This window comes from Halictus rubicundus, chromosome 11 (assembly GCF_050948215.1).
Source record: "Halictus rubicundus isolate RS-2024b chromosome 11, iyHalRubi1_principal, whole genome shotgun sequence".
NCBI lineage: Eukaryota > Metazoa > Arthropoda > Insecta > Hymenoptera > Halictidae > Halictus > Halictus rubicundus.
This window is the reverse complement of record NC_135159.1, coordinates 12,876,129-12,896,008: the sequence shown is the minus strand read 5'-3', so window position 1 is coordinate 12,896,008 and position 19,880 is coordinate 12,876,129. Positions and strand designations below refer to the sequence as shown.

At 48.4% G+C, this 19,880-nt stretch overlaps 1 protein-coding gene across 6 annotated transcripts in view; it reads right to left on the bottom strand.

Annotated features, from left to right (window-relative positions):
• Positions 1-19,880, bottom strand: part of Rhogap100f (Rho GTPase activating protein at 100F) — a 53,031-nt gene that overhangs the window by 5,529 nt on the left and 27,622 nt on the right. The window contains exons 4-20 of one of the 6 annotated variants that reach the window (XM_076795725.1): positions 9,431-9,544; positions 8,073-8,273; positions 7,488-7,646; positions 6,632-6,861; positions 6,289-6,547; positions 4,687-4,939; positions 3,985-4,245; positions 3,736-3,894; positions 3,496-3,659; positions 3,066-3,414; positions 2,676-2,915; positions 1,978-2,366; positions 1,763-1,895; positions 1,362-1,481; positions 1,133-1,293; positions 868-1,060; positions 415-701 (exon numbers count right to left, since the gene is read on the bottom strand). In XM_076795725.1, coding sequence (XP_076651840.1) covers positions 415-701; positions 868-1,060; positions 1,133-1,293; positions 1,362-1,481; positions 1,763-1,895; positions 1,978-2,366; positions 2,676-2,915; positions 3,066-3,414; positions 3,496-3,659; positions 3,736-3,894; positions 3,985-4,245; positions 4,687-4,939; positions 6,289-6,547; positions 6,632-6,861; positions 7,488-7,646; positions 8,073-8,273; positions 9,431-9,544 — 3,672 coding nt within the window. Of the gene's footprint in view, positions 1-414; positions 706-867; positions 1,061-1,132; positions 1,294-1,361; positions 1,482-1,762; positions 1,896-1,977; positions 2,367-2,675; positions 2,916-3,065; positions 3,415-3,495; positions 3,660-3,735; positions 3,895-3,984; positions 4,246-4,686; positions 4,940-6,288; positions 6,548-6,631; positions 6,862-7,487; positions 7,647-8,072; positions 8,274-9,430; positions 9,545-19,880 lie in introns of all 6 variants that reach the window. The other 5 variants (XM_076795726.1, XM_076795728.1, XM_076795727.1 and 2 more) reach the window with 5 other exon arrangements.

Here is a 19,880-nt window from a genome sequence, read left to right as displayed (position 1 = left end):
AAGTTTCTTTATGGGAAGAACCAGAAAACTTGAGATCTCGGGCTTCTCTTCTGTCGCCTAAGAGAGGGGTGTCACCCAGGTGAGACGATGGGAGTCTTGGTTACGTTACACACTCCTGGGTTAAAAGTCTCTGTGTTAAACCCTCCTTCATACTCAGGGGACTTTAAACCAAGTGAGACCCCCCTGGGTTAATCCCTCATGGTTTGGAGGCTGTTTTTAGGGCTGTCTAAGGACTTACACAAGGTTCATCAAAATAGGTGTCTCGAATGTGTTCCCTATTGAATCTCAAGTTTAGAGGAGGCTTGTCGCAGGGCTAATGGCTCTCATCAAAGGCTAGAAGAGGTAGCTGAAGAGAAGCGAGAGATCGAAACGAACGTCGTCGAGATAAGGCGGGTACACCTAGAAGACACTGACCTGTCGAGGCTTGACCGGCGGCGGAGGACGAGTGGAGGGCGCGAGGGCTGCGGTTATTGTAGTTGGGGGCTGTTGATGAAGTGAGCGTTGCTGCTGCCAGGGCAGCCCTGTGCGTCCCAATGTTCCCTGCAGCTGATGATGCACCTGTTGTTGCACCTGTTGCTGCAGCTGCGGCGGCTGCTGCTGCTGCTGCTGCGGCTGCGGCTGCAGTTGATGATGACTGTTGCTGTGCTCGACCGCTGGCGTAATTCGAGGAAGCGCTGAAGCGACTGAAGAAATCTTCCGAACTGTCTGTGAAATGAGCGTCTGATTATTCGGTTCCTATTCGTCGTGTCTGTGTGTTTCATCATGGGCCAATCACACCGTCAAGCAATGGTGCATTCGATCATAGTGGCCAGGAAGAGGTGATGAGAGGCAGGGTCTAGAAACAGTGTTAGTGAATGACGACATTACCTGACTTAACGGGCCAGATCTCCAGCAGGTACTTCAGCACAGCGATCGGCTGCTGGAAGTCTAGCGGGGGTCCACGTTCCTCGGAGTGCAGCATTAGGACTGGTCCGAAACAAACTGCCAGGCTGGCAGGGGACATCTTGTTGCATTGGGACACTACCATTGCCAAATGGTCCAGCAGGTAGATCAGTGTACTCTATAATAGAGGGTGATGTTTGTTATTCGAGTGTACGGTTGGTGATTTTCAAAGGTCTGACTGGACACCCACCCTGTTCACGTTTGGTAGACAGTCCAATATACTGAACATGAGTTTAGCGTTGCCTTGGGGGTCATCCGGCACACATACGGCCAGTGCGTCGACCATCATCTGGTAGAGGCACTTCGTGAAGAGTGGTTGTGGAAGTTCTCGTAGATAGTCCTTTAGCACACCTGGAGAATTGAGCTACAATGTTTAATACCGTCAGCTAGAAGTGGTTCACTTTGACCATCTATGGTACCTGTTATGACATTGATGTCGGGTACATTGTCGGGTGACAGGTTTACCGACCGAGCGTTCCTCTCGAAGGCCTCTCTAAGTATCCTCTTCTTCGTCGCCGATCCGCAAAGTCTGTACAAACCTGTTACCAACAAGTTATCACTGTCTACTCTCAACTCACTTACAAGCGCTATCATGGATTTGCTTAGAGATCGCAAACCAGAAAAGATATCAAAAAATTATTGAAGTAAAAGTTATATCTTATTTTTGGCTCCACAAATAAGACATAAATTTATGTAACACTAATAAACACTTATGAAAAGTTTCGTTAAAATCGGCTTGTATCAGTCACCGGGGTTCCCTAATTAGCTCTGCGAGTACCCCTTCAAAACATAACGGTAAATCATGTCAATAAGCACTGACCAATGATGTCAAGACCCCTTCTCTCGACCTCCTCCACGCACCGCCAGACGATTATGGGAACGTTTGGCACATCCATCGCCAGGGCAGTGGAGACCCCACCAGGAACTCCTCCAGTTTGGCTTTCTCGGCTCACCTGGGGACGCATTGGACTCTAATGAATCCGATTCGACGGAGGAACTACAAATCGTTGGGAATCCTCTTTCGGAGTTACTTACTACAGTGTCAAGGTCAACCCCGAATAGTGGCGCCACTCTGGTGGCCAGGGATATCACCGGGAGACCCCTCCTCCTGAAGGTCTGCTGAGCGTCAGTGTACCGTAGTCTCAGGTAGATGGTGCCACGTGGTTCGACCTTGACAGCCAATTGATGCACCGGGGACTCTTTGAGTAGTGTGGCCAGGTGTACGGAGCCCTTGTAGCAGAGCTTGTGCCTGTACTGTGGGTCCCAGGAGTATACGAGCAGATCCAACTGCCGGTTACCAACGAGATCCAGCTCGAAGGTCTCGTCCCAGTCGAACATCAGGTCGCCGGTCCTCACGACAGTCCTCGCCTTGTGCACCCTGTCGCACTCCAGCACGCAGTACAGGTCCCTCAACCCACAGCTGGCTGTTTTGCACGCGAGAATAGAAAGAGAAACGTTGGGACAGGTCGTTCTAGGTCCGAAATCCACCGAGAGGCTGCAGGCCTCCGGTAGACTCGGGTTAGACCCTGTACCCTAAACCGTCGCACAATGGGGTACCCAGGTTCCAAGTATCCCACCGTGCGCCGGTCACCCTGCTGACATTCGAGAGTTAGGGGAAGGTAGATCTACTCTGCAGGCTTTCCGAAGCGGAGCGTAGCAATCCTTTCCTCGGGGTCTAAGTGGTCTGTGCAACGGAGATGCCGACTAGGGGATGTGCACTCTCCCGAACGTACCTAAGTTAGGCTGACCTGATGGGGTGGAGGGCGTGGTGGCTGCTGAAGAGGACGTGGTCGACCTGAGGCCACGTCCGGCGAGCAGGTGAACCCATAATAGTCCGCTGACGCCACCCGCAAGATCACCACCGCTGGTCTCCCCTAGGGAACTCAAGAGTGAACTGGTCGAGCTCGGAGTCCCTACAGTGGGAGGCTTCTCTATCTTATACTTGAGGAACTCTGCACACACCATCATCATTTCTAACAAAAGACCAGGCTGTCAGTCACCCATTTGCATCTCGAGGACCTATCGTCCCCCAAGGGTGTAGGTGAACCACCCATAAGGGACCACCCTGTGCATACCCTAAACAATGCAAATGGGTCTAGCAAGGACATAGTATGTTTGCCCACCTGCAGGGTTAATATCTAACAGTCTTTGATCCTGAGTTCTAGTAGGCGTAGGGGTGGGTATGCTTCTCGTTGACTCCAGGTCCAGTATGTTTCTGATCCTCCTGACGGAGGTGGCTCTCTGTGCGGTGGAGCTCGACAACGATGGTTTCTGGTTCGTCAGCGACGTGCGGGCGCTCGACGCAACCGAGGCCGGTCTCGGATTCGTCGCTCCTCGGTGACATGTGGAGCTGATGGCCGTCGACGCCCTCAGATTTGCCAGGTTCACCTGTTGCGCGGAGGCTGACCTCGTTGACAAACGGTCCAGGGTGCTCGACAGAGGTCTGTAGGCACCGTAGCTACCATACTCGCCCTGCCCAAACACAACAATGATTATAACACTCTTAATCCTCGAAACCAACTACATCTTTCAATGATGTAACACCCCTTGTACCTGATTCGCAGCTGCGTGGATGTTCTCTGCACTATAAGTATACCGAGGTGGCCTAGTCGTGGTCGCCCTGATCTGTTCGTACAACGCGCTGGTACTCGGTGTTCGACTCAGCCATGCTCTGTACTCGTCCGATGTAAACACACTAGGTGATGATGGTATCCTCCCTGTGGGCACAGTTAAGTGTCCAGTATAGTCCCCGATAGGTTAGCTTACGAATCAACTGTGAATCGGTTGTGGTACCTCTATCACGTCGAATGGAAGGCAATTCGGGCGCTGATAACGCCCCGTCGCTGTCCTCCTGGTCTATCAACCCTGATGCTACGGTACTGAGGCCGGACCTAAGGCCGGGCTGCTGGGGTAACGTTCTGCTGCTGCGAGGCAAGGAGTTGGATCTCAAACCTGGAGTCAATGGAAGACAATTTTTTGTTACCGTTCAAGTACAGAAGGAGAAACGAGGATCTAGTCCTTGGACACGTGTTGGCAACTAACCCGAGGAACTCTGACCAATCTGTGACCTGGAGAGTGTCGCCAAGTGCGACACAGCGCTACTTTGCGAAGGGTTGTTCATGTTGTGCCTGTAGTAATAGTACGCCGACTTAGGTGAGCTAGAACACGTCGCTTCAGTGTCTGATGCGTAGTCCAATGGCGGCCGGTGCCTCCTTGTCAGGGTACCGAACTGGCCCTGCCTCTGGGTGCTGGTCGTGTCTGCTTGGGTGCCGTACCTCGTCGTGTATCTCAACCCTGATGTTCCTAGAAGATCGCAAGCCTCAAGTAGTATCAAAATGTTACTATTTTAAAATAGTACAAAGGCTTCAACCCAAGCAAAAGCGCCCAAAATGTCTTAGGACCAAACTATCAACTCAATCCGCACTAAGAGACCTGCAGTTGTGTACAGTTTTATTTTTCACGACTATAAAACTCAACCAAAAAGGTCTGAAAAAATTCACAAATGTGGGCAATAATGCTAGCAATGTATCACCATTTTTAGAAAATTCTTGCTGTTGATTGAGTGGGAAAAACGGGCCGTGATTCGATAATCCGGATTTTCCCTGTCGATAGCCTCCCGGGCAAGATAGAGAGTAGTAATTTGGCAGGAAGAGTTCTATGTTAGTGAGTTCCTGAATCGTTCAATTTGGGTCGAGGACAAGTTGATTTTTTAGTGAAAATTGAGTCTTTAGTGAGCTCGTTTACCTGTTTTCAAGCTGGATCTAAGTAGAGTATGTCTAGCCGGAGTAGTTATGCTTGTATAGTCAACGCGGGGCAGATGCTGGTCCGATCCGCTCCTGGGCATGATCCTTCCGCTTCCAGCATGCTGACTATAACCATAGTGCGACGACTGTGTCTGCCCTGATAGTCTGCTTCCAACTGACTGCATCCCCGCGCCCGTTGACATTCGGCGACCGCCATTCGAGGGCATTACGGGCCCCGTGTAAAAGGAGTGTACCTAAATTCGTGTGGCATCATCAGTACTATTCATTCGCAAAACTTATGGTTTCGTTGGTTCTTCGTTCACAGTGACCCCACAAATTGTACATTTTTAATAATAGACTAGCCTGTGATCGAAGAAGCCTTCAAACGAGGTACTGAATCACGATTAATGGATCTCACCGGATCGATTTATGTTTGTTTTGGGGGTTCAATTCGTTTCGGAGATCCATCTGTCGTGACACTATGACAATCACGGATCGTCCTGGGCAGAGAATACTCGGAAAGAAAGAAATCGAAAGAACGAACGCATAGCAAAGCTGATGAGGCAACATAAAGAGGATTCACATTACCAGTAGGGACATACAGAGGCGAGTCAACTCCACGTGGACACCGACAATCATTCGTCACCTTGTTGTAGCTACACCTCATTGTTAAATAATTATTTTTTAGATTAAGTAGTCGAGGGGATTTGATTTAAATTGTAAAAGGTCTTGTTTAACCCTCATACGTTCTTCAGGAATACATGAAAGATCCTAGGGTAATACCCATTTTTGCTTCATACTTTAGATTAACAAGTTGTGTTTCGCTTGTGTCACATTCGAAATGGAATCGATTTAAAAAAAGAAGACAAGTGAATCTTCAGTTTGAGCAGTGTATGGGGATTAAAGATTCGACGAGTTTTTGTGGACGAATGCTTGTCTGTCCAGGTCGGGTACGGTGCAGAATATTGCGCTCATACACAAGTCTAGATATCAAGAAAGAGTTGGTGGTTTCTTTACCTTTGTGAAATCCTGGTTAATATCAATGTAGCATTCATTCATAGAACCAATTAGTCATGTGAAACACGTCGTCGAAACACGATTGAAATCGCGAGCCGTTCATTACCCAAGCCATTCGAACAGTTCTTTCAAAACAGTCTAATCATTTCGGATCACGTGTCTTCAAAAATAGTTCAATTTGATTAAATGAATGTCGTTCTTGCTCCAAATGGTTTGGTCGGACGGCACGCGTCACAGCGATCTCTATCAAGAGTGTCTCGAGACATTGCCACGAATTCACCATTTTCTGATTAATCGCGATTGCAATCGAAGACAGAGAAAGGCAAACAAGTGTCAACTTGGTGCAAACAGGTATGTGAAAGGGTGCTCGATCCACATCGTCTAGAACATCTATGTGTGATCTACTCCCGACGGCAGGTGGAGATTTCTGACACTAAATCAAAACCCAATCAAACATTCTCCAACGTTCTTCAACGTTCTCCATCTTGTAAAAACTTTTTTAGAGTTCATGGACCATTCTCTTGGACTGAGATCCCAACCTGCCTCAGGATTCCGGATAAAGATCGACTGGATCCTCAAAACTTACTTTTTCAGCCAAGCTCTCCAACGTTTTTGGGTATCCACGCTCGTAGGGCTGGAAGTGCTGGGTTGCCGAAGGTTTTGGCTGATGCGTGATTACCGGTGGCGGCGGTGGTTGGTAGGACCAGTGCCCTTCCGGTCTAGAATTGTAGTACAAGTCGCCGTTGCTGGACCCTAGGTCTTGGCTGGACCCTAGACCCGTTAGTCCCAACTTCGATCTAGATGGCAGCATCTCGCGACCATCCCCACGCCTGCGATTACTGTCTCTGCGATCATCAAGTGTTTCCAGATTATTTGGAGACCAGCAATGGTTTCTCGAGTGAAGTTTAGAACACGTTTAGGATTCGTACCTGATGTGATTACTCGTTGCATGATCGCTCTCGTCCTCGTTCAGTTCCCTCTTGATCACCACGACCGGTGGAGCCTTGTGCTCTGTTTGGCGACTGTGCGAAATTGGCTGATGCTGGCCGTGTCTTGTCGCCAGGACTAGCCTCCTGGGTATCGACATTATGATCACCACGTCGTCCAGGCTCATGTGCGTCACGTCGACCAGGTTCACCGCTAGGATCTCATCCCCTACCTAATGGACACATTTAGCGGTGTAGCTGGTTTAGAAAACTGGAGTTGGATCAAGATGTCTAACCAAGTCTTGCGTGAATTTGGATACTTTGTGACCTAGAAGGTCCATCCATTATTTAGCCATAACTTAGCATCAAGCGGAAAAACCCATAGGACCAATGGGACCCTATGACACGGTACATACAATAGTATTGTGGATGATTTGTTCAAAGCTGCAACAGCTGCTGTTTTACATGAATTTGGGTATTATGTGGGCCTAGAATGTTCACCCATCCTTACTCAATATCATCCTCATTAACGCCAGGGGTCACTAGGTCCTCACATCACGACCCGTATTCCTGAATTTGAGTTGTGACCTAGAGAGCCCGCGTATCCTAGCTCAATATTACATATCCTGATATCCAAGAACCACGCATGTTCTCTCACGGGATGGTCTAAACAAAGCAATGCTATACTGGTTGGCCCCATAGGCGCCGCAAGCCAGCACGGATCCTCTAACTCGACCTAATGGCCCGGCCCCCGATGGGAGCCGAGTTTTAATAAATTCCGAGGCCGAATTGGCTCGGTTGCGCAGCGGCAATTAGGTTCTAACTCGACGCGGTCCGACAAAAGATAAAGAAGTCTCACCTTCAAGCAGCCGCTGTTATAGACGGCGGTCTCCAGGGCTATCCTCGAGATAAAGACGCCGTCGTTCCTGTCGACGCCGTTGCCCTCCCGTATATAGAGCCCGAGAGTCTGCCCCGGCCTTTTGATTATCTCGACAAAGTGGATGGGCTGCTTCGGGTCCTGGAAACCAATGTCGCCCCGGTGACAATGTGCGCCGACAAATATTCCCGCGGAATTAAACGGGCAAATAAGAAAACGGGCCGGGATTGCCGCATTGTCCGCCGGGTAATTAGACCCGGCCGGCCAGAGGGGGGATATAATTCACCATAACAAACGTCGCGGGAATGACCCGGGGATTGCTTTTGACCCCCCCAGCGACGATTTGGTCACTTTTTGGTGTAGGTCCTACAATTTTAAGTATTTCGACTTGAAAAAATTCTATTGTCTGGTCCAAATAATAGAGAACATGTACGCAAAACTTCAATACAAAAGAATCGTCCGATTTCTTTACAAAAATTCTCAAACAGGGTCTACGAAATGACACTTTAGATTGAAGACCCCTTGAAGGGATTGATGATGATGTCGACTGTTTTGACAGTGGTTTACCTGCATCGCAATGAACTTTTTCGCCGCCTCGGACGCCTTCCTGCCCATTTGTCTCGGCTCGATGACCCTGACGACCATCTCACCCCTTCGTTCGACAGCCTCGAGGGCCGCAGCTGTCGAGGCGTCATGATCGTTCTCGACGGTCTCGATTTGCTTGAAGATCTCTGTGCTGATTCCGCTCACCTGCAACGACAGGTCCTTCTACTTCAACCGGTGCAACGCGAACGCGCCGAACAACGGACAACGTGAAACTGGTCCAGCTCTCGTTCAACGACTAAAAAGTCCCTCGTTCGAGACGCGGTAATTATCCGTAGCTGGAGCAGTTTCACGAGACGTCGGAACAGCCCGGTGCTTCCTTCTAACTCGATTCTTCTTTCTAGTTTGTTGCTAATTGGATCGATCGCTCGGATATCTGTTCTACCGCCGCCAGGACAGCTCAGTTAGACAATCGAACTTCCCTCGAAATCGATTATGCTGTACCCCCTGCTGTGACCGGGCAAAAGATCGATTTTGAGTTCTTTGGAATTTTAAACAACTCTGAAATGTTAAGCACACTGTTAATTGGTTCGTTAAGACGGCCAATTTACTTGTGGAAATTAGTTGGCAATTTTAAATTGAACCGGACTATTTCTGTATTTTTATTTTAGCGAAGTACTGTTTCTTTTGTTCAAGAAATGAATCTTAACTTGATCTCCAATTAGTATGTCCATCAAACCGTCACGAAGCAATCCAATTTAGAAGAAACCGTTGATTTTAATTATCCAACGGTATGTACAGTACATCCCCTTAAGGGATCAGTTAGAACGATGAAACAGGCGACTTGTACAATTTTTTTCTCAAAAACTGTGAGACTTTATTAGACGATGATTTTTGCAATTTAAATGGCTTATTTTGGAGAGTACCTGGCAACTTTTTCATCCAGAAATATTGATTAATTTCGAGGTTATAATTGATTTTCTTCTTCGTCCCACCAAAAATGGCACTTTTATATTACACCATCCGCCATTTTATTTTAAATCGATATTTCGAAAAATGCTCCGCTCGAGAACTAAATAATATATCGTATTACACGAATCATATCGAATTTTTAATTTTACATCAACCTCAACCTAGTAGCAATGACAATTATAAACCATCACCATTTTGGGCAGGACCTCCACGAAATCAGGCATAACTTTGCTACCGCCAAATATTTTTCTTTGAAAAAATTATAAGCCATCCTATAAAATACAGTGTTTACGCAGCAAGAAGATTTTTTGAGTGAGGTTCTATACTTTTTGAGAAAAAAATTCCCAAACATGCTTCCGAATGGGAACGACCCCTTAAGGACTCGTTAAGGATAAAATGCTATGGGCTACCTTCCTGAAGTCTCCTTGGATGACCATGGGGGGTGGTTCCTTGGGGCGCAACTGGTTGGCAGGTGCCTGCCTCCCAGGACTTGCGCTTATGTCTGTCACTTCTCCCCGGCCCTCCTGCAACGAAATTAACGGCACTGATTAGCGCGACATTCTCTGCACTGCTGTGGCACATAATTGGTCCATTAGTCGGTAGCCGGAGGGTCTTTATCTTGACCTTTATGTCGAGTCCTCAGGCAACCTCTAATTTTCATTTAAGCATGCATACACACGTTGTACACACGTGACTGAACGGTTTCACAAATTGCTACTGATCTGGGGCGATTATCAACCTACATACGCCACTGGGGGTGAAAATCCACCTGTCCCTGGATATTGCAAATCCTCCATTTTTATTCGTTCAAGCCCCCACCCCCAAGCCACTTAAATAAATGTGATACAATCCTCTCGATCCTAAATTTGGTACGCTCAACTCTCCTATGACACTGTTAATTTGCGTTGCATTGAAACCGTGCTAAACGCAAATCCTCCGACTATTTTTATTGGTTCACTCGGTCTTCCAAATAAATTTGATACAATCCTCTTGATCCCAAATTTGATACACTCAACTATCCCACGACACCGTTAATTTGTGTTATATTGAAACCATGCTGTCTGAAATCATGTTATAAATTACAATGGACTACAATTTTTTTTTTTTTGGTCGAAAGTGTAAAGTGGAATCTGTGGAATCTTTTTAGTGCAACATTATCGGATCAGCGTCGATGATCGAATGTTTCCCAGGCTCTATAAATGAGGGGGCAGATTTAAAAGCCTGGTAGGATCGGTTCTTTGCGGCGTGGGGCGCGCCGATATTCAATCGGCGGGCTGATTAAAGGCTCGTCAAAATTGCAGGCGCTTTTAGCGCGTTCAGCCCCATGAAATTGAGAGCACCAGCAGCAGGGAGGATGCACGAGCGTGTCCCAGGCTCTGGAACGCCAAAAAATAGGCTAGGCGGTTGGTTATACTGTTTTGTCGTTCGCCGAGGGCAGTAGGCGATCCTAATCGGTCGTTCACACGCGGAGCCTAAATAATTTCGCCGAATCCCGGGAGTGCTACGATTAAAGAACAGTGGCTGCTTTGTGCGCCGACCAGCCTCGGCATAACTGACAGCTCCATTCCTGGAATTACTCTGTTGTTCCGATATCACCAGAGACAATGGACGCTAAGCTACTTGGTTCCCTTTCAGCCACTCGGATGCCGGCTAACAGTCCAGCACACGTGAAAGCCGTAAATACAAGTACGTTATCCGCGGGAACGAATGAGAGACCGATTTAACGGAGACCAGGCTCGTACGATTCTACGGGACAATGGGTTCTCATGCAACTGGGACATGCTCCTTAAAATCCGTGTTCGAGAAATGTTCAGCGATCGATTGTCAGGCTAAGAAACTTGTCCACTGTTCCTTGTGACTTGGCACCGCGGTCATTCATCATCGTTAAAGTCCTCCATCTACACCGATGTCCAACACTATGCATTCAGCTAACTTTGAGTGGCCACCAACTGTTGATGAACGAAGAGCTACACCTATAGAAGTCCTTTAACAGGCTCGCACTGGGGTTGGAAGCAAATGATTTAACGCAACAACGTTTTACCAAAGGTCACGATACCCGGAAAGCAATGATTCCACAAGGGTAGCTAACTTTAGGTGTTCACTAACTGATAAGCCAGACCTAGCTCGCGTGTAAGCGGACCCATCCATCATCTTCGAAATCCCATGTGTTTACACTGCAGCCTAATCGAATCGATCCAACTCCAGAGCAGCTTCCTTCAAAGAATCGGGATACGGTCCCCAAACACTTCCACGAAGGTAGCTAACCTTTAGGTCTTCATCAACCGATGATAAATCAAGTTGGCAGATCCTCTATCATCTTGGCAATCCTGTGTGTCTACGGTCGAGAAGCAACGAACTTCAAGAACATCTTTCGAACCACCAGTACATGGCCCTCAAAATCTACGCTTCTACGAGAGTCGCTAACTTGGGCCATTTACCAACCAAGTCAGACTCGTAACCTACAGCGAACCTTCAACTCCAGGAACATCTTCAAAGTCACCAGGATATGATCCTCGAAACCCGTTTTCCTAGGTGGGTAGCTAATCCCAGGTGCTGACCAAATGATCCTAAACCAAGCTATAACATCTACAACAGGCGCTCTATCATCTTGGCAATCATGGACATCTAAAACAAGGTCCAAAAGCAACGTCTTCAACGACCAATAGCTCCATATGAATAACGATCGTCAATATAGCCCCACAAACACCTCGACCCACGTTAACCCTCGATCACCTGTCGATCACGTCCACGTCTCGGTCGACCTACACACGCATCCGGTGGGGCGCACCAGGTAACCCCCTAAGCAAACTATCATCGTAGAAACGAGGTCGGGTAACGCACCCCGTGCAGGCATGTGAAGAGCACGAGCCACGCGGCGGAGCCGCACATCCGGTCGCAGAGCGACAGCAGGGACATCCAGACTTGCGCGGCCGATTTGCAGCCCCGTTTGTTCGAGCCGTCCTCGCCGGTCCCAGGGCCGAGCTCCTCGGGCTTCGTGCAGCCGTCAGCGCCCCTGTCCCTGGCCTGATCCTGCGTCCAACCGGCACACTGCTGGCGATGCTGCTCCTCTCTCTTCCTTCCCTCGATGGTGTCCTCGCCTATCCAGCCTCCTGCGCCTGTCTTGGTCAAGCGTGTCGTGGCGGCCCGCGTATCCATGCGTTTTCACGGTTCGTGGGACTCGGTGATAGGGTGCTCTCTCTCACGGATAAACGACAACGACGACGATGATGACGACGACGACGACACGGTCCACCCTTGTTGCGTTCTCTCCTTGTCGCCCTTCTTCTTCTCCACCTCCTGTGCTCCTCCTCCTTCTTTTCCTCCTCAAACCTCCCTTTACCGCTCGCAGCAGGCAGCCCTCTCTCACCCTTCAGTCAGATACCCTAACCCCCGGCGGACCCTAACCCCGGTTGCGGCGGCGGCTAGTTTTCCACGGTGCTGTGGACACACCACGCGACTCGAGGACTACGGGTCCACGCGACAGAGTACGCGGATTACCTTACGGGAGAAGAAGCAGCCCGAGCCACCCCTTTGTCGCGCATCCTACCTACCCCATGCTGGCTAATATGGCGGGAAGGAGCGCTCAGGAGCGTACGAGGCCGCGCCTGCGCCCCCCCGACCGGCTACGACGCCGGGAAAGGGAGTGTGGGTGAGTATCGACCCGACGTGACGTCACTTCAACCTAACCCCTTTCCCGCCTACTCCTCTCACACCCCTCTACCCACGGTCTATACCGCCCCCAGGCCACTGCTCTCGTACTCTGTCACTCGCGTGGATTCTCGGTTACGCTGCCGGTTACTCTCCTCCCACCCCTCCACCCACTCCCCTTTACGTCGCTTTTCCTTCGAGTTCTCTCTCGTTCTCTTCCCCCCCCTTCCCTCCTCCACCCTCTATCTGTCTCTCTGTCGGTCTTCTTTTCCGCTCCGCCGCCACACCGGTCCGGATCGAAGAATTTAGTGACATTTTGCTGGAGGATCAACTTTCCCGTATCGATAACCACCGAGCGAGACGATAAGGAGGGAAAAGTGCGTGCCTCTCCTACAGCCTGTATACCAGATATGACCTCCATTACATCTCGCGCGGTAGGGACTCGGTGAATTATCGAAAATGACGAAGTAGTTGATTACCCCCTTAAGGTCTCGGGAAGGAGAATTTGCGTACAATTTTACCGAATGAAAATTCGAATTATCGAATTGGCGTGTGGAGTCGATCCGTCACCGAACTCTTCGAACAATGCGATAGGACAACGCCAGCCTCTCTTCTCCGTCCCTAGCGTCGCGTTTTGCGTCTTTTTCTATACCGGAGCGCGAAAAGCGAAAGGCACGCTGGCTATGCAACATCGTCCAATCTTATCCGAGTCTCTTTAACCAGGATTCTCGCAGGATTATCAATACTCGTCTCTCACTGTCTCTCTCCCTCTCTCCTTGCCGCGTCGTACAGTCGTTGAGTAGAGAGAACGTTCTCTCCCGGAGAGACCCCTCTCTTCGTTTCCCACGATTTACGAGGAGCACCGGTCCTCTTTCGCTCCGACACCAGGTGGTCCACCGTATTTTGTATCTTTTTCCAACGCGGATCCTACTCATCGATCCCCTTTCCCTTTCCCTACTTCTCCTTCCTCTACCCCCTTCCCCCTCCCTCCGTTCCACCTCCTCCTCCTCTTCATCCATCCTCTCATTATTTTTACTTCGACCTATTTTACCCGTTCGAGGATATTCATTTATCCCCCTTTTATTTCACTTCGCGGTTGTTCACCCCTAATTGCAACCACTCTTGACATCTTTCCACGTCTTGTTCCGCGACCAACGATTCCCTTCGCGAGCCCCTGGCTGGCGTACCGGGTCCTCGAAACCCTCAGCATTCAAAAATCTGCCTACTTCGTACAGGGCGATTCATAGTGACGTTATCGAGGAAACAGCCAAACGGCTTTCAAAAGCTTCCCGTATATGTATTTTCACAGCCACCGATTGTGCAAACTACAAAGTTGATTTTTACAGAAGGGTTCACCAAATTTGAAACACCCTGTACGAAGGACAATTGCTTTGCCTTATTTCAATAATCATATTCTTTCTCGAGTAGCGCTGATGCTCGTAAATGGAAACCTGTTACTGCATCGACCACGTTCCTAAATTTATCCACCCTGTACAGGGTGTTTCATAATATGTGGGACACGAGGCTAGAAGCACCCACGCTGCTGTAAAAATTTTTCCACAGATGTGTCTTCACATTGTACAAGTTGCGAACTTGTCTTTCAAGGAAGGTCCAACACATTTGAGAAACCCGGTACAAGAGATAAATGCTTTGTCTAGTCCCGGCTACTCTTGACATGTTTTCTCATCTTGTCACGACACGCCATGGTTCCCGCTATAGGCTTTCAAAGCCACAACTCGACCGCCTTTGTTCTTCTGTTTATCTGTTTTTGTACAGGCTGTTCCACATTCGAGAAGCATTTATGAAAAATCGATTTTAACGAGCGGACTGGTAAAACAAAATTTTAGCACACACCCGCAAAAACTGATAACCGCGAAATTGTCCATTGAGAAAAACGTACCACACAACATGAAACGACCTGTACAGGAGGAAAGTGGTTTCCCTCACGATTCACTGTGCCGCTACCTACACCAAGTTCCCGCATCACGTACTTCTATATCAATCTCTGTGTGTCTCTGTAACACGTGCTGCTGGTATCGGAGAAGAACTGATTAGGTTCAAGAGATTTCGCTTGCCTCGACGTACGTTCAGCTAAGTTGCGAACTACTACCTCACAGCCTTCGCCTAAGCTTCGGAATAATCCTAGCATCTTCCGCCCTACGTGTCTTTTTCTTCGCTGTAACCATTCCCATAGGAAAAATTCCGAAAAATTCCTCCGGACTCGTACACCCACAGTGACCCCTAGAGCTGGCAACCATTCATACACTCGCGAGCGAAAGATTGCCTTCACTGGGCGCTCTTCAAGCGGAAATTACTTGAACGAAAATATATCATTTTTTGAGCAGTCTCCTGCAAATCAATGTGATTATGTGCATGCGTTAACCCCTTCCCGCGGATTGTTTTCAACGGGTCCCACCTGACCCAGTTGTTTCCGGTGGCAGGTACCCCTAACGCGGATTCCTGAATTTTTCGGCAGCTCCCTTTCCTTCGCCCTTATGGAGGGTGCTTCACATTGCGAACCGAGTGCTTCGGCTTCTCTTCGGTCTCTCCACCCTTCCCATTCTGTCTGAATGTTTCTTGGCTGTTGTTTGGATACCCTTCCCTCTTTGCTACTTCGTGTGCAGTAGGACTCTTACTAGTCACGTGATCAACGACAGCAGCCAATCTCTGCATCCCCCTGTCCTCACACATTTGGACGACCAACAAAAAGAAAATATAAATTTCTTATATTTTTCGGAATTTTTAATATTTATTTACGCGATCCAGAGAAACAGAGGGAGGGTACTTTGTGCAAGTATTTCCTGTGTGGGTTAAACAATTTTTCCCCAACTCCTGGGGTTGGATTTCAAGGGGTCGTTTCGGCCCCCGAAATTCTCGGCAGCTGAGAAGGACAAGTATCAATTTTCGGCGACCCTACGCAGGCTGATCGACAGTTTTCCGGATCGTTAACAGTCGCGAGTCCTCCGGCTCGAAATTTTCCAGCCCCCCGATCCCCGATTCTTCGTCCCAGCCAACCCCAATGCCGCCTGTCTTCACCCTAGTCACATATTTGTCTCTTCTCTTTGATGTCTGCTTATCCCTCTAACCTCGCCGTCTCTTCCTCCCGCCCTCATCCACAAGTTCATCAACCCCTCATCCATGAAACCCGTCGCTGAAAACTCCGCGTAAGGGGTTGTAACGGCTCGCAGCGATGCGATTTACCCGGTGGAAACGGCAACCACGCCGTTAACAACAAATAAACGCTGTCAGGTAAACGTTAACGCAAATTCGAACGGAAAAAGCGAATTGGAGACATTCTTTCGTAGGAGCTTTTGCGATCAGTGTCCTCCAGGCAACATCGAGCTAATTCCGTGCCAAAGTTGATTAATTAATCAGCTGATTTTTCGGACGAAAATCAGCATTTGTACATCTGTGTTTTGTGACTCTCTTCCGGGATTACGTCTTCAAGCTCCGAGTAATCCCCCTCTCGTCGAGCTACACTAATTGCTCTGTAATCCGATTAGATACAGCACGTCAGCAAAACGTAACTGAAAACCTCCTCCGATCGAAAATGATTTTCTAAAGTGTCCTACTTCCCCCTTAAGAAGGTACCCCGGCTCTTCTTGGAAAGACGTTCCCAAATTGCTTGGAAATAAAAAAAAAAGCGATGGGTCCAATCTGACCCGGGCATCGGGTGCTCGACAGAAACTTTTCAAAATCTGCTAAAACCTCCGCCAGGTCCCCAGAGCCAACGTACGCCCAGAACAACGGGCCTATTCTCTTCTGTTCATCTCCGTTTCATCCCTATCCTCTGAAAACTCTAGTCTCATCACGATCCTCTATTATTGTGTTAATCGATATCTCCTAAACGGAGGCCTTAACGAGAAAATCTCGTCAGGCATTTTCGACGCGGTTTCAAATGAAAGTTCGAACGCACGTGTCCGTTTTTTGCTTTTCATCCAGGTTCTTGCGTACTGTTGCGAAGAAGTTTAATCGCAGGGCCGTTTAGCGCGTGTCTCGGAATCGCCGGCCATTGTGAACGCGGCGGAATCAATTGCGCGCGGGGAATCACCGCGTCGATTTAACGGCATCACGTCGCGATGATAAAACGATCGGCCCCGGCATTATTGGGACGCTAAACGCACACATGCACGCACATGCCCACGCACACGGGTACACGGGTACAGGTCGGGCACGAAGGGGATCCACGAGGGCGAGAAAAGCGTGGACCAGTCAAGACACGTAAAATCCGCCCATCTCGCGGAAAGGTCGCCACGCATGCGCCGGACAACACGGTTCGAGGCTCAATGAAAACGCGCCACGCTCCGATACCGCCCGCTACTACCGAAAGAAAAAGTGGCCCCATTCAAATTAATTCCTCGCGAGATAATTCGTCCGATCCGACTCGCCTACAATAGATTCGATGCTCCATATTTCCTATCTCGCTGTGCCGGTCCTGAGCTCTAGCACCGAACCAGCCCCGAACGAGTTTGTTGCATCTGGGTCGATCGTCCATTAACTATAGAAAAAAATTCTCCGGGAAAAATTATGCAACGCATTTCGTACCGCGCTATATCGAAACCGTGTTGTATTGCGTTCCAAACAATCGATTCCCAAACCGTCAGAATTGAAGGTTCTGAAGTTTCAACAGCATTGGCTGTTTCAATATAATGTATAAAGACTCGATGCGTTTGCCCGGCGGAAACGACGCCGTTAGCAATAACAAATAAATGCTGTCATGGACAACATGCACAAACGGCCGATTAAATTTCTTTATGACAATCCACCAAAGCATTTGGTCTGCACTTTTCTGATCCGGGTTTACCAGACCAGACCAGAAGACCCCCACAAGGGATTATTTGTGCCCCTCTTCTAGGAACCATAACTGCTACTATTTTAGGTATTTTGACTTGAAAAAATTTCACTGCATGGTTCAAATGATGGAAAATACATATAAAAAACCTCCATACAGCGCAGTCGTCTGATTTCTGCAAGAGAAATTTCCAAACAGGACCTATAAAATGACACCCTAGATCAAAGGACCCCCTCTTTGAGGAACTGTAGCTGCTACAATTTTAAGTATTTCGACTTGAAAAAATTGCACTGCGTGGTCCAAAAGATGGGAAATATATATACAAAACCTCCATATAGCACAGTCGTACGGTTTCCTTAAAAAAATTTCCAAACAGGACCTACAAAATAACGCCTTAGTGCAGAGGGCCCCCTTAATGAAAGAGCGAACTATGGAGCGCGAATTTAATTATTTTCACGTACAGCGGTGGCAATTTTATAGTTTTGGGGATGAAAGGGGTGAATGGTGGGTGTTTGGTGAAGGGTCGAGGAACGGAAAAGGAAGCCAGAGGGTCACCCTAATGTGTCCCGCTGTGCTGGATTTAAGGCGGCCGGCTCGCCACGGTTCTGTTTCAATTTGGCACCGCTCCATTGGCTCGACGTATACTTTCCCGATGGTATCTACCCCACTGGCAACTGGAAAAAGTCATCGTGCAGTATAAAACACGATTTGGGGCGGCCCTGGTGCGCGGCGGCTCTCCGCGTCTCTCCTCCGAAATAAGCAGCCGCGATAAGAAACGCGAATTCATTCCCCGGGCGTTAACGTAAATATCGCTCGCATTCACCGCGAAGGTATTCAAGGATAATCCCGAGGATCGACGGGGGGAAAAACTGGATAAAAATCCGTTGAAGCGATCGGGGAGACGGCGAGAGCCCCTGTGCGCCACGGGGGTTCTCAACTTGCACTCGAACCCTGTGAAAAAATTTATTTTCGACCCAAAAGTTGGCGCAAACTACTGTAAACAACCCAATGAATTGATACATACATTTTTGAATCGTATATAAAAGGCAATATAAGAAATAAAATTTATTTGCGAAAGATGGAGGAAGTCTGAATAAAATTACAAAATTGATTTAAGTTCGGTAGACAAAGGTGAACAATTTTGATCAGATTGTCGTTAAGTTGAGAATCACTGGCTGCACAACGCCACGTGCTTCGAGGGTTCTCAAATCGCAGTCAAACGATATAAGAAAATTAATTTTCGATGTCCAGGCGACAGTAAAAAATTATAGAATCGATCATCATTCGGTAGACAAGGTTGAGAATTTTTTATGAGGTTGTAACGTTTAGGATACGTTGAGAATCGCTGGCTGCGCGACGTTTAAGAGAGGAAAAAAAAAAGGAGACGAGACGTCGGCGGAGAAGGAGCCGGGCGACGGTATCATAAAGCTACGCTACTGCGCGTAGTAGCCCGGAAGTATCAGTAGTAAAACGTAGTAGTAAGTAGTAACGGCGTATACGCAGGCGTACGCACGTTCGGGGTCGAAAAAATGTAGCACGGTGGGAGATTCGAGGACGAAACGGAGCGAGACGGAGGATCCGTTTGCGGTTCTCCAGAAGGAGACGCGGAAAAGCGGTGGAGGGGGTTGTTCGCGGTGGTGGGGGTGACTCCGAAGAGGAGGAGCCGGGAGGGAAGTGGGTGGCGAGGGTGGAGGGGGGCTGGTTAATAAGAGAAAAGAAATATGGAGCACGGAATGATGAATATAAAATAAGAAAGCGATGGACTGTGAATGGATGGGGGCGGAAAAAATAATTGAAAGACTCTAATGGGAGTGGGTGAAGACCGAAGGGTAGTCAATTCTGTCGAAAAGACAATCCAGTCTGCGATCCGCTAAAAAGATCAAGCCGGTGGAAACGCAAAAATTTTGTACTACTTGAGAGTACTAGGCACTTTTTGTTAACATTACTAGAATAAAATCCCTAGGAGGTCAGGAACTTCCGGTGGTCATTATGTCACATCTAACTAGCGTTCTTAGGAGCACAACATTTCTGGGAGCTGCTAATATTTGTTTCGGAGGATTTTAGGGAATTTTTGTTTGCGGCATTTTCACTAGAATAAAATCCCTAGAGGCTCACGATATTTGTTTAGAAGGTATTGTAGATGTTGTCTCAAGGTTAATGAATGTTTTCACAGTAGTAATATCTGTGATGTTTGTCTAGGGATTTTGTGTGGAAGTTCCTGGGCTTTATCACCAAAATAAAATCCCTAGGGGCTCACGACTTTGTCCAAACGTTTACGGAGTGGCCAACGGTGCGCAATAGGACATAATCTTTATACGTGCCATTACCAATCAAAGCAAAAAAGAATCGATTTTTCGAAGTTGGCAAACCGTGCTCCCCTCTCAAACAGACTAGCCCCAGGACAAAGCGGAGTCCAAACC